Raw genomic sequence first — 13,220 nt, forward strand, 5'->3', positions numbered from 1 at the left:
TTTGTCTGTTACTTTAGCTGTTACTTTTTCTCCCTGTCTGCCAAATATTTTTTCTTTACAGGTCTACATTTGTAAAAGTAGTCTATCTATCTATCTATCTATCTATCTATCTATCTATCTATCTATCTATCTATCTATCTATCTATCTATCTATCTATCTATCTATCTATCTATCTATCTATCTATCTATCTATCTATCTATCTATCTATCTATCTATCTATCTATCTATCTATCTATCTATCTATCTATCTACAGTTAAGTCAAAAGTTTACATACACCTTCCAGAATCTTCAAAATGTTATACATTTTGCCAAAATAAGTAATATACAAAATGCATGTTATTTTTTATTTAGTTCTGACTTCAATAAGATATTTCAAATGAAAGATGTTTACATATAGTCCACAAGAGAAAATAATAGTTGAATTTATTAAAAAATACCCTGTTTAAAAGTTTACATACACTTGATTCTTAATACTGTGTTGTTACCTGAATGATCCACAGCTGTGTTTTTTTGTTTAGTGATAATTGTTCATGAGTTCCTTGTTTGTCCTGAACAGTTAAACTGCCCTCTGTACTTCAGAAAAATACTTCAGGTGCCACAAATTCTTTGGTTTTTCAGCATTTTTGTGAATTTGAACCCTTTCCAACAAGACTGTATGATTTTGAGATCCATCTTTTTACACTGAGGACAACTGAGGGACTCATATGCAACTATTACAGAAGGTTCAAATGCTCACTGTACTAAATGAAACAAAAAAAAAGATATTTAGACAAAATAAGAAAAATGTTCAAAAGTTTACACCCCCTGGGCCTTAATGCATCATGTTTCCTTCTGAAGCATCAGTGAGCGTTTGAACGTGTGAAGCTTTCAAATACACAAAATGCTGAAAAAACTAATATTTTGTGGAACCTGAAGGATTTTTCTGAAAAACGGCAAGCAGTTTAACTGTTCAGGACAAACAAGGAACTCATGAACAGCTAAAAAACAAAAACAAAACAAAACAAAAAACAGCTGTGGATTATTTAGGTAACAACACAGTATTAAGAATCAAGTGTATGTAAACTTTTGAACAGGGCCATTTTTATAAATTCAACTATTATTTTTTCTTGTGGGCTATATGTAAACACCTTCTATGTGAAATATCTTATTTAGGTCAGTACTAAATAAAAAATAACATGCATTTTGTATGATCCCTCTTATTTTGGTAAATAATTAGCATTTTGCAGATTCCGCAAGGTAAACTTTCGACTTTAACTGTTTCTATCTGTGTGCCTATCTTTCATGTATTTATAATGTACATGGTAAACATGCTACCAATGTCAAATTCTATTTAAATTCTGATGTATATATAATATTTCATAGCTTTGGTTTTAAAATAATACTAAAATACTTTTGCTTGCTGTATTCTACATAACATTAAGCATTGCATGAGAACTTATGTGCTTACACACAAAAAAAATGCACAGTACAGTTTAAATAACGTTGCACACATTAAGCCCATAGGCTGCCAAGGGCTGGCTTGCACTCTCTTTCATGTGTCTTAATCACCCCCATAATATTTGTTTCAGATTTCTCCCTCCCAAGCACCTGAACCACTGCCTGTATGTCACCAACACACCCTTGCACACCAGAGGTTAACGTGCAGCAGCTGGCGTTCCTGCGTTCAGATTCAGATTCTTAGTTATTTATTGTTTTGTTGGTGGATTTAACTTATTTAGTGCACATTCTTGGTATATTGTGAAGCTTATGCACTTTGTAATTGCTTATTACAGTGAAAAGTAATAGTAGATTGAGCTTTTAAAGAGATATTCTGTGCCAAAAACTGATTTAACTGTTGTACTATATTGCCTGACAATCATTTTTGAATGCTCAGCTTAATTAGTCCAGAATTTTGTGACTTTGTGACTTAAAATAGCAACAATATGTTTGTTTGTATAAATCTGAAGAGTCCTTATGAAGTTCCAGGAGAAATTTCTATGAAAGGTTTATTTTGGTGGCCTCTATAAGGTTGGATACGGATCTTTTTGTCAGCAATCCTGAAGTCATTATCTTTCATCACAACGTTTAGCAGGACGACAACTAGAATGATCAGCTGATAAGGATAATTGCAGCTAAAACACACCTGAATCTTTGACGTTTTATCAATGTTTGTAGGCAAAACATGTTTACTTTTGTAAAATGAAAGCACAGCCTTGTTGACAAGGAAGTTAATATCCGATCAAACCTGTCTATGTGTTTAGTTTTCTCTTCATTCTCTTAACAGACATGTTGTGTATTATGCCTCTAAACATTTGTGAGAACAATGGTGAGAAGTTTCTTTGGTGGGGACTTTTTTTGCCTTTTGCTAAAGAGTGTGTATTGTGTGTTTCCTCTGCGTGGCTGGGGAAAAGCCTGCTTTATGGTGCACTGTATTGTTGCTTGGAGCAGGCATAACGTCATTGCACCTGAATGGTGGTCATCAATAGGCAGTTGCCATGGAAACCAAGCTCCGTCACCGCAGCCATTACAAGCGAAAGTGCATGGTGTAATGATTCAGCAGAAACAAAGCTTCAGCCATTACATGTATATCTGTTACTGAATAAAGTATTATGGCTCCAAAATTTCCTGATTTTCTCTCTTCTTTTCTGGAGTATGCTTGTTATTTCTTGTTGTTTGGTCACATAAATACTCTCAGTTGAATATCTTGGAAAATGTCACCATCTATGATTAATGAGGATATGTGTTGGCTTCCGTACACACACACACACACACACACACACACACACACACACACACACACACACACACACACACACACACTTGACACATTTCTTGAGGAAACAATACTGTTAAACCTAAATTAGCTATGATATTCAAACAGTGGTGACTGGAGAGTATAAGGCCTTAACAAGGATGAGTTATGACAAGGTATATCCAGAAAAAAAGATTGAAAATTACAACAACAAACAAACTCATCTCTATTAGGTTTCAGGGTGCTACTTTATGGGGTTTGAAATAATCGTGTAATTGTGTGTCCTAGATATTTTTAATCTGATTTGAAGATAACTAATTGCTTTTAATATGTAAAGTAGCATAGAGATGCCAAATGATAAACTGGCAAAACAAAATCATAGGTTACATTTAGCTCACATGATTATGACCTTAAAAATAAACAAACCACTGCACTAATCATTCTGGTTAATGCTAAAAGAGTGAAAAGTTGCACTAAACACTTGGGGGCAACTGGTTATCTTAAGAAATGTTTGTCAGAAAAGTTCCAGAAAACAGTTAATTGACTTATTAACAATGATTTCAAGTAAATAAGCAAGTTTAAGTTGCTGATATGCACATGTACTGTTGAATTTTATAGCTTACATCATCCTCGCCTTGCTTGTCACTTTGAGAGGTGTGGGTGTGATATGATACCTTGAAGTGCTTTGGGTGTGAGACTGTCAAAGAATCTTTCACAGTGCGTGTTGGTCTGTTGTGGTGTAATTTAAGTATATATGAATCACAGGTATTCCTCACCTTAACAAATGAAAGCATTTAGATGAATGATAAACCACATCAGATTTATGGCCAGTTGTCTAGGATGTATTTGAACTTGAAACTACAATGGTCAATATTTATTCTTCTCTTTTTATTTCCCATTTTTATAGATCATCTTCTGGAAAGGTTAGTCCAGAAAGTGTCCGCTCCATTGGACCTCCTTCAGAGTCCTCCGAGGATGGTTTACGAGCTAAGAAGTTTCCTCAAAGTCCTGCCAAGGAGAAGGAGCTGTCATTATACAAGAAGACCAAGAGAGCAATAATTAGCAAGAAATATAGTGTCTCTAAGCACGAGGCAGAGGCTACCACACCAATCGAATTGATCAGTCGTGGCCCAGATGGACGTTTTGTCATGGAACCTATAGATGTGGAAACTCCGGTAAAGGCACGGCGCATTGAGGGATTTCCCTTCGTGGAGGAGTCTGACCTGTACCCAGAATTTCGACAGTCAGATGAGGAGAATGATGATCCGGGGCCCATGCCGCCTATGATGGCTACCCTCAGACCACATCAGATCTCCCCGATTTCTTCTAGCCAGGAGTCTTACTTGCAGCCCCCAGCCTACAGTCCCCGCTTCCAGAGGCCCATGGAAGGCATGACTATCATGGAGACCAGTCGACTCCAGGCTACCGGGCAGATTCGTGGTGCTCCTCACTTCCGAGCCTTTTCCCATGGCCAGTTCTACAGCTACTTGGGAAGTCCAGGGGAACCTGAGCCTCCGCCTCCCTTTTACATGCCAGACACCAGCCCTCTCAGCTCAGTAATGTCTTCTCCTCCTTACCACCTGGAGGGACCTTTTGGTCATCCCACCATCCCGGAGGAAATCGGTGAGGGAGAGATTCAGCATTATGCAGTCTCTGGCTACACCCTTCCCTTAGCGCACCCCTCCACCTCGCGCTCTCCAGACATCTGGCAGCGACCTGATTTTACCTTCGCCACAATTGAGGGTCCTCACTTTATTTTTCCACCCCCTCACCCTTTGCATCTTCATCCGGAGCCTCCCCTGCCTCCCCCTCTTGTTCTTCCTCCTAGTGCCCTCCAGCCCTCCGCCCTTCAAGTATCTCCTTACCCTGGTATCCTGCAGCTGGAGGCCCCAAAGATCCGCCCAGGCAAGTCTCCCAGCAAGGTCAAGCCTCAGGGCCTTCCAGCCAAGCGTTTACCTATGCAAGAGGCACAGAGTCTAGGGCAGCTAAGACACACAAGCCACGGTATGGGTGTACCGGTATTGCCTTACCCTGACCCGGTGTCTCACATGGTTGGCCCAAGCTCGTTCGGAAGCCTGGATACCCGGTGGTACGAGCTTACACCCAGGCTTAGCCCCAGGCAGCCCCGTAGGATGGAACCCAGCATGGTAGTTCTCCAGCCATCCCGTCTCTCACCTCTCACCCAGAGCCCTATTAGCTCCCACGAAGGCTCGCCAGAGATCGTAGTGCGCCCCAGGCCCCGTCCCAGTGTCATCCAGCCCCCGATCCCTCCTGAGATGTCTGAGATCACCCTTCAACCTCCTTCTTCAGTTAGCTTCTCTAGGAGGTCCTCTCCCTCCTCCTCTCCCGCTCAAGGCCAAGGCAGCCGAAGGGCAAGTCCCAGCTACCGATCCCACATGGCATTTGCCACCTCAGCAGCAAGCTATCCGTCACAGTCCCCTTCACCTCCTGTAGAAAGCAGCAACATTTTTGGGCAGATGCCAACCCAGAGGAGGACTGAGGAGGAGATCCTTCCATCAGAACCCTCTCCACCCCAGTTATCAGCTTCAGGGTAGGTGCACTAGGCCTGTAGTGTGTGGATTGATAAACCATGTACCATCTGGCCTAAGTGTAACATCTTCAGGGGTCTCAGTGCAAAAATAACCAATGCTACAGCCTGCTCACATGGGCAAAATTAAGTTTGCTGCTTGCCTTAAGCTGGTTTTCGTAATGTTAGAACTCATGCTTTCATAGACACACTGCCCCAGATGCCTTACATTATTCAAAACCATTCAAAACCATTTTCTACATAGACAAGTCGTGCTATAGTTTTCAATGCTACTAATTCTGCTTTTCATGTCAGACATCCAATTTCATTCATGAGGTCTGTGAAGCACTTTAAAGCACTTGTCTTAGACCAAAAGTCAAATGCGGTTGTGGGGTAACCGATTCCAAGTCAAGATGAATTATTTGCTTCACAGACATGGTGACAGACCTTTTAGGGCTACGTGTCTGGAGAAGTTCCATTTTGAGTTGATTTAAAAAATGCAATAACGAAGCCCCTAAAAAGCCTGGAATCAGAGGTATACCACCACAGGATCTCAGCCTTTCCATTCACTGTCATGCTTTACCCTGCCTTTCACCCAACAGGAGGAACCCCACATGTGCAATAAAATTGACCAGTCCCAGTCCCAAACCAAGCCCACTGTTTTGACTAACTCCAGGCTTTTTAGGACGACTCTCAGAATGTATGATGTGGAGGCTGAGGTTGGTGTGTGCAGCACAACAGACACAGGGCTCTTCTCCCGTTCCAAAGTAAACTGACCGCATGATTGCCTTTTCCACACTCCCCCCTCTCTCCTGCCTCCTGTCACCCAGGTCACCCCAGCTCTGACTGTCAGGGGGAGGCTTGTTGGGCGAATCGCGTTGCAGGGACTGTCTGCTCTCATCTGTTGCAATGTCGCCATCATTTTAAATAGGGCATTTGGTCATTCTTGATGACTCCTCGAGTCTTACCTGCTTTGTTTTTGATTGATCTCAGCTATCTGGGCAGCGTTGTTGTGACCAGGTCCTCTACACCGCAATAGGTAAGGGTTGGACCCATGTCTGAAAGGGGGGGGGCAGCAGGTGGGGCTTTTATTCACCTCGTCCTTTAAAGGGGAATACAAGTCTTTGGGTCTTGCTTTCCTTTTGTTTATTATCAAGTTTACTTTACATTTATTTTCGGATAGCCACATATTTGAGTTCTGCAGTCTTGAATCCTTATATGCATTCTGGTCTTAGTATGCATATGTACATTTCCCAGTTATTGATTAGAAAACCCAGCACATTTCATTTAGTCAACACAACCTCATGCTTGAGACGCAGTAAAAATATGTCAAGAACAGAGCTTTATATATTGATTTCATAAGAATAATTCACCATTTAGAAAGTCCTCATAGTTTGTAAACTTCCTGTTTATAAAATAAATGTGCTTTTTAAATGAAGTACACACTACTTGCGGTGGCTGGGAATTTGAACTCATCTTGGATCAAGGTGACCATTTGTTAGGGACCGTCTCAAGCACGAATCGCATGTTATACTTCATTTTGAATAGGTGCTTTTTATTGCTTGAAACCAATTCAAGCCTTGCACAGACACCTCGTATGATAAAATGCTACATTTTCTTTGGAAAATCATGATTGATCTGGTCTACACGCAGTGTATGCATAAAACTGCACTTGTTTTGTGTAAGTTTGGACTGCAGAACACATTTCACAATCATGCGAAGCAAGTTTTCTTCCAAAACAGTTCCTGCACTTCCTTTACAATGGGGAAAGTACTATTGGCACCTGAAAATGCTCCTTTTTAAGTTGTGGCTTTCACCCGATGAAGTGCTTTTCCAGAGTATTCCCCTTTAAAGTCCTGTTCCATGTGCAAATTGCCATGCATGCCATTGCTAAATATTGCTCTTCAGTTGAAAAACCAACAAATATCTGATTAAATTCTTGTTACATTTGTTGTCCAAGTGCTTTGTTTTATTTTTCATTATGTGACTGTTCCCAAGTAGCCATTTTCCCCTCCCGCCATCTCTCCCCCTGTCAGCATGGTGAAGCCCATTGTAGACAGTATTCATGTCTATGAGCACATTTCTGACAATGCTTTGTCGCTGAGCTGTGATTTTCCCCCCTCTACTAATGGCCTTTAATTTCTCTCGGCAGCCTCAGCAGAAGGACGGCCATCTATAATGTTATTTCTGTTATTTTATTGTGCCTCGTAAGAGTGTGTGTGAGTGTGCGTGTGTGTGGGGCAGAGTTTGCGGGCTGCCAGTTTAAGTGCCTCCATACTGTATTTGGATGGGAAGACTGTACATACAAACTTAAGGTTTTATATATAAATGTTTGATAAGTAAAATTTGTTAAAAAAAATAATGTATTTAAGTATGCACATACACTGTAATTACCCAAATCTGTGTCATGATTTCTCAAAATTTCTCTTTAAACAGATACATAATGTTGCCATATTGAGGTATTGTATACATTTTTAAAACAAAATTCATTTCCTAATAATATATGATAAACTATTTAAGTTTTTGCCTTTTTGGTTTTTAAGCTTGACTTATTTTTCTTTCTGTTGAGATTTGATTTGAGTTGATTTGAGATCTAATTGTAAATGTAATTTTAGACGGGACATTCCTGAAAAACTTTAAGTATATCTATCTTTCCACTCAAATAATTGTTTTGCATCATATTTATCATGCTAAACTGGACCATGCCTGGTTCAGATCATTTGAGTGTAAGAGATTCATGGATAATCTGAGTTGCTGTAGGCCTGTACTAGCAACAGTAACTTAAGCAAAGGCCATGTGACCGCTACTATGACCAGTTTAACACACATGGCGAGCCACCGCGCTACTTTTCAGCTGTGTGATGGCTTTGCCTCTTTTTCCTTCCTGCACAGAAAACGTCGAGGTGCACCAAGTGGCTCTGCAGGGTCTGAGAGGATAGAAGCACTGAGATATCAACGAGTGAAAAAAGTCAAGAAAGTCGGCATCAACAATAACAACTCCAAGACCAGACGAAAGACGGGTGAGGACAAAGTCTCAAGCTGTTATACAATACATTTTCTCTGTTTTGTTGTATGCTAACATGCTAACTGAAATGGAACATCGCAAGTGACTGATTTGGGTCGCTTGGGTCTATTTGGAACAGGCTTCATGTTGGTAGCGCATCTATGATGCCTTAAAATGCTGTCTATGGAAACTCACTTAGTTTTGAAGCAATAATAATAAGTGTATTTTTATTAAGTCAACTTATTTAAGTGTGAGCATCATCTATTAAGGGAAAGGGACATTGTTCTCATAGGTCATTTAAAATATACAGAGTCAGTTATGCATTTTATGTTTGTTGGGCACTGAGGTGTGAGAAGTTGGTGTTGAGAGACTCTTCTTAACAGTGGTTCTCCACACTGAAGTGCTCTCTGAGCTTCCTTTACCACTATAAAATGCTTTTTTAGAATGTAAGTGGTCACTGGCACTGTACTGATGATGATCTATGCCATATACTGCTTTTTAACATAATTATCAACTTCATTTATCCTGACTCATGATACTTTATGCCATGCTTTATGCTGACATTATAACATTTCGTTATCACTTAGTGTGTAGTGTGCAAAAAAAAAAAAAAGACAAAAAGTAGATTTTTTTTCTAATTATCTAATACTTCAAGTGATGTTTTTTTTTAATTTACTGGTTTTCAACTGGTTCTGCTTCAGGACGCAACAAATGTTCAGAATCAAAATGCAAATAATTTTTAATAGAATACTGTCTAGAGTACTGACAGACCATATATGAGCCCTGCTATGATTACTCTACTTTTAAAACATAAATTTGATTTAAACAATTGTCTACATTATAATTCACATATGCAATTCATAGTAGATGTATTGTATTAGCCCTACAATTACAGCATGAAATACTATTTAAACCCATAACACTTTATATAACAAACCTATTTTATCTCACAATTTTTTTTTCTTTTTTTTTTTTCTCCTAGTTCGGACTTTCTAACTCAATTTAACTCCAAAATAGCGAGTTATCAAACTTTGAGAAGTCAATTTTGAGGACAAAAAGTGTGGGCTATAAACTTATGATTCTGAGCTGCAGGGAAAAGAGGAAGTTGATTTTTCTTATATAATTGTGAGATATAATCTTGGAATTGCGAGAATAAAGTCAGAATTTTTAAATATAAACTCAAATTTACCTTTTTCATTCTTTAAATTTCATGGCTTCCATGGACTGCTACTTGAAAACATTTTTTTGTCCACAAAAGCTAAGTGCAAATAGCGATAGATTCAATTTACATTATGTAAAAATAGCAGTATTTTCTTTGCAATATAATTAGTTTGATGCTATTTACAATTATTAAATGAATGCCACCCTATTTGGACAATAATGCCTTCTCTACCCCTACCACTGACCCTAACTGATAAACACCCTTGAAGTACTTTATTTTCCACTTTTTGATTATTTCCTTCATTGTATTGAAAATAAATGGATTCGATATATGATGTGAAAAGTGAGAAGAATGAGTTCAGCAGATCACAAATTCGAACTTGGGTCAATCAGTAATTGATAATTAATAATTAGAAATGTTTCTTGCACACCAAATCATCACATTAGATTGATTTCTGGAGGATTATGTGACACTGAAAGAAAATTCAGCTACTAAAACTAAACTGCACTAAAAAGCAATAACTGAGATGCAATATCGCGCCAGTTGCGTTTGTATTTTCATTGGTAAAACAAGTCCGCAAAGTAATATGGGAGGCATGAAAGTAGCGCCGGTTTCAGTTACTGGATGAACGGTCTGATTGAATATTACAACCTATATTAAAGGAACACTCCACTTTTTTTTGGAAATGGGCTCATTCTCCAACTCCCCCCGAGTTAATAAGTTGAGTTTTACCGTTTTGAAATCCATTCAGGCGTTCTCCTGTTCTGGCGATATCACTTTTAGCATAGCTTAGCATAGATCATTGAATCCTATTAGACCAATAGCATCGCGTTCGAAAATGACCAACGAGTTTCCATATTTTTCCTATTTAAAACTTGACTCTTCTGTAGTTATATCGTGTACTAATACCGGCGGAAAATGTAAAGCAGTGATTTTCTAGGCCGATAAGATTAGGAACTACACTTCCATTCTGGTGTAATAGTCAAGGAAGTTTGCTGCCGTAATATGGCTGAAGCAGGCGCAGTAATATCAGACAGCACATGTGCAAATGCTAACCTAGCTGGGAACTAATTTCAGGCGCTGTGTGATATTACTCTGTTACTTTTTGTCTTTAGTAAATGTAAACAGTTGAGTAAGAAAACATCCATGCATTAGGTCTTCTAAAAGAAACCTAAGGGGCCGTTTACATCTTTTGCGTGCTCAAGGTCATTATTATGCGTTAGGTGGAGGATCCGCCAAAATTAGGTGCTGGATCCGGATCTGGCTTGTTCTGGCACAAATTAAACCCTGACTGGCACAAAAGATCTGATTTTGTGCTCACATCTGACACAGATCGGAATTTTCGTGTAAACACAAAAATCCGCACAAGATCCGACAGGCCACTTCCAAATGTGGATTTTAATTGGATAAATATCCGATATATGAACATCTGACCTATGTCTAAACACACATATCCAATACCCTTAAGAACTCCAAAATGTTTACCCATAAAGCGTTAATGCTGGCGTGCTATATGCGCTCACATTTTATTGAGATAAAATTAGATAAAACTTCATATAGGCCTAGGTAAGAATTTGCACATTCAGGATGGTTTTCAACCCCTGCCCCATGAATTCATAAATACAACAGCTTTGCAACTAAAGTTACATTATATTTCTTAGAAATGAGGTGATAACTTTCACTTGTTTGTGGTTCACAGTCGCTCGCGTATCCTCTCTCTCTCATCAGTTAATTCAAACTGATGTAAATAAATATCATCTTGGTCCTACTTCTCTAACAAGCTGTAGATAAAATAAAAATGTGTGCTTCAAAACATCCATGACAGCTGTGAATGTAAAAAGGAAGGCCAAAAAAAATGGATATGGTCAAAAGATGGGATCTCTGGGACAGGTAGTGTCTCACTCCAGCAACTTTCAAGACATCTGTCCTCATGTGCTCATCAGTCTTTTTCTCTGTACAGGTGTGCCCCCCTCTCAGACCCAGCAGCCCCACACCTCTCAGGTCCTCCAGCCAGAAGAAGCTCTCTACCTCCGCAAGAAGAAGAAAAAGTTGACTCGCCAGGACCCGTACGCCCGCTTCTCCGCTCTGCTGTACCGTCGCCCGCCCCGAGAAGACCAGAAAGCCATTTTGGCTAGTATGGACACAGCAGACCCAGACCACGCCACTCTCCTCTGAAGTCCCAGAGATTACAGGCCACACTCTCCCCAAACTCTGAGCTCCTTCCACCTTCGCTCAGCCAGCCAACGTCTTCACATCCACCCCCGACTACAACGGTTTACTCCTCTTCTCGTTTCCGTTACGCTCAATGTATCACAAGAAAATGCTTGTGTTCCAAGGTTTTGCTCTAGTCCATTTACCTCAAATTCAGAAGGATCGGTCATCTCCAGCAGATTCAAAAGAATATCCTATATGCCTCAACTTATCTTTGGGATTTAGTGACTCTTATCAGATGGTGCGTCAGATAAGAGCACAGCTGTCAAGCTTCTGTTTCATTCTGCCAACAGTCTCGACCATATCTAGCAGTAGATCACAGGGTTTTCACAGGTATACCTCAACTCATCTCAGTGCTGCTGTACTGACAAACACAGTAGACGTTAGCAATCCAAACATTCCACAGTGCAAATTTCGAACTTATTAGCAAACCATTCATGAAAAGTGAAGTCGGTAAGATTTTCAAACATTTTTGAAAGTCTCCAAGGCTGCATTTATATGATTAAAAATAAAGTAAAAACATTAATATTTTGAAATATTATTACAAATTAAAATAACATTTTTTTATTTTAGTATATTAATAATGTAATTTATTAATGTGATGCAAAGCTGATTACTCAGCCATTATTCAAGTCTTCAGTGTCACATGATCTTTTAGAAATCATTTTAATGTGTTGATTTGGTGCATTTCTGACACATTTTTTTGAAAACCATGATTCTTTGATGATAAAAAGAACAGCATTTATTTGAAATACAAATCTTTTATAAATGCCTGTCGCTTTTGACCATTTTGCTTAATAAAACTATTAATTTCCTTTAAAAAATCTTACTGACCCCACAAGTAATGTTCAAGGCACCATGGTTGTTAGTGATGGTAGCACGCATGATTACACGTGCATTTGAGACGTTGTAAGCATTTTCTACTCACACACTAATACCAATACTAATTCTCCACATTTGAGGAGAAAATGGAAACACTCTTTTACAAAGCACAACAATTCAGCAGTTAAAGCTACAGTAGAGGCAGAGACACAGGCTTGGATGGCAGTGGCAACCATTTGAATAAGGGAACATTTCATTCCAATGCAATTTTTGATATGTATACTCAATTACAGAAGCTGCTATATATCCTTCTACACCTTTTGAACAAAAACTTGCACTGAAGCAAAACCTTGGTGACTACTGTGAGCTGTGAGTGACATTTTTAGTTGACGTCAACCTCACTTCTCAAGCTCTATTCAGAAAGTACTATAGTAATGCCAAAAATACTACAGCTTCCTTAATCAATAAGACTATAAAGTGTACTGTACTGTGAGGAGGATAGGATTTTGTGCCATAATAAACTATAGTATTTTTGTCATCAACATGCGATGCCCCCTTACATAAAAAAGGCATATGTTAGCCTTAACAGGGCTCCTTAATGCTCGTTCCTGTTTTTTTTTTTTTTTTTTCGTTTAAGTGACAAAAGAGAAATCTACTGCCTTTGTAGGCCATTTTCGAGCCTTTTTTTTTTGTTTTGTTTTTTGGTTAAACCAGAAATGGCAACCCAGCGCCTGTCTCTCTCCTCTGTGAAGACCCTTGAG

At 39.1% G+C, this 13,220-nt stretch overlaps 1 protein-coding gene across 1 annotated transcript in view; it reads left to right on the top strand.

Moving 5' to 3' along the window:
* igsf9bb (immunoglobulin superfamily, member 9Bb) overlaps positions 1-12,177 on the top strand; it is a 160,772-nt gene extending 148,595 nt beyond the window's left edge. Inside the window, exons 18-20 of the mRNA XM_073824629.1 lie at positions 3,642-5,285; positions 8,153-8,280; positions 11,387-12,177. Of these exons, the coding sequence (XP_073680730.1) occupies positions 3,642-5,285; positions 8,153-8,280; positions 11,387-11,601 (1,987 nt within the window). The 3' untranslated portion in view covers positions 11,602-12,177. The remainder of the gene's footprint in view (positions 1-3,641; positions 5,286-8,152; positions 8,281-11,386) is intronic.
* Positions 12,178-13,220: the final 1,043 nt, after the last annotated feature.

Source organism: Garra rufa, chromosome 19, assembly GCF_049309525.1.
Source record: "Garra rufa chromosome 19, GarRuf1.0, whole genome shotgun sequence".
Taxonomy (NCBI): Eukaryota; Metazoa; Chordata; class Actinopteri; order Cypriniformes; family Cyprinidae; genus Garra; species Garra rufa.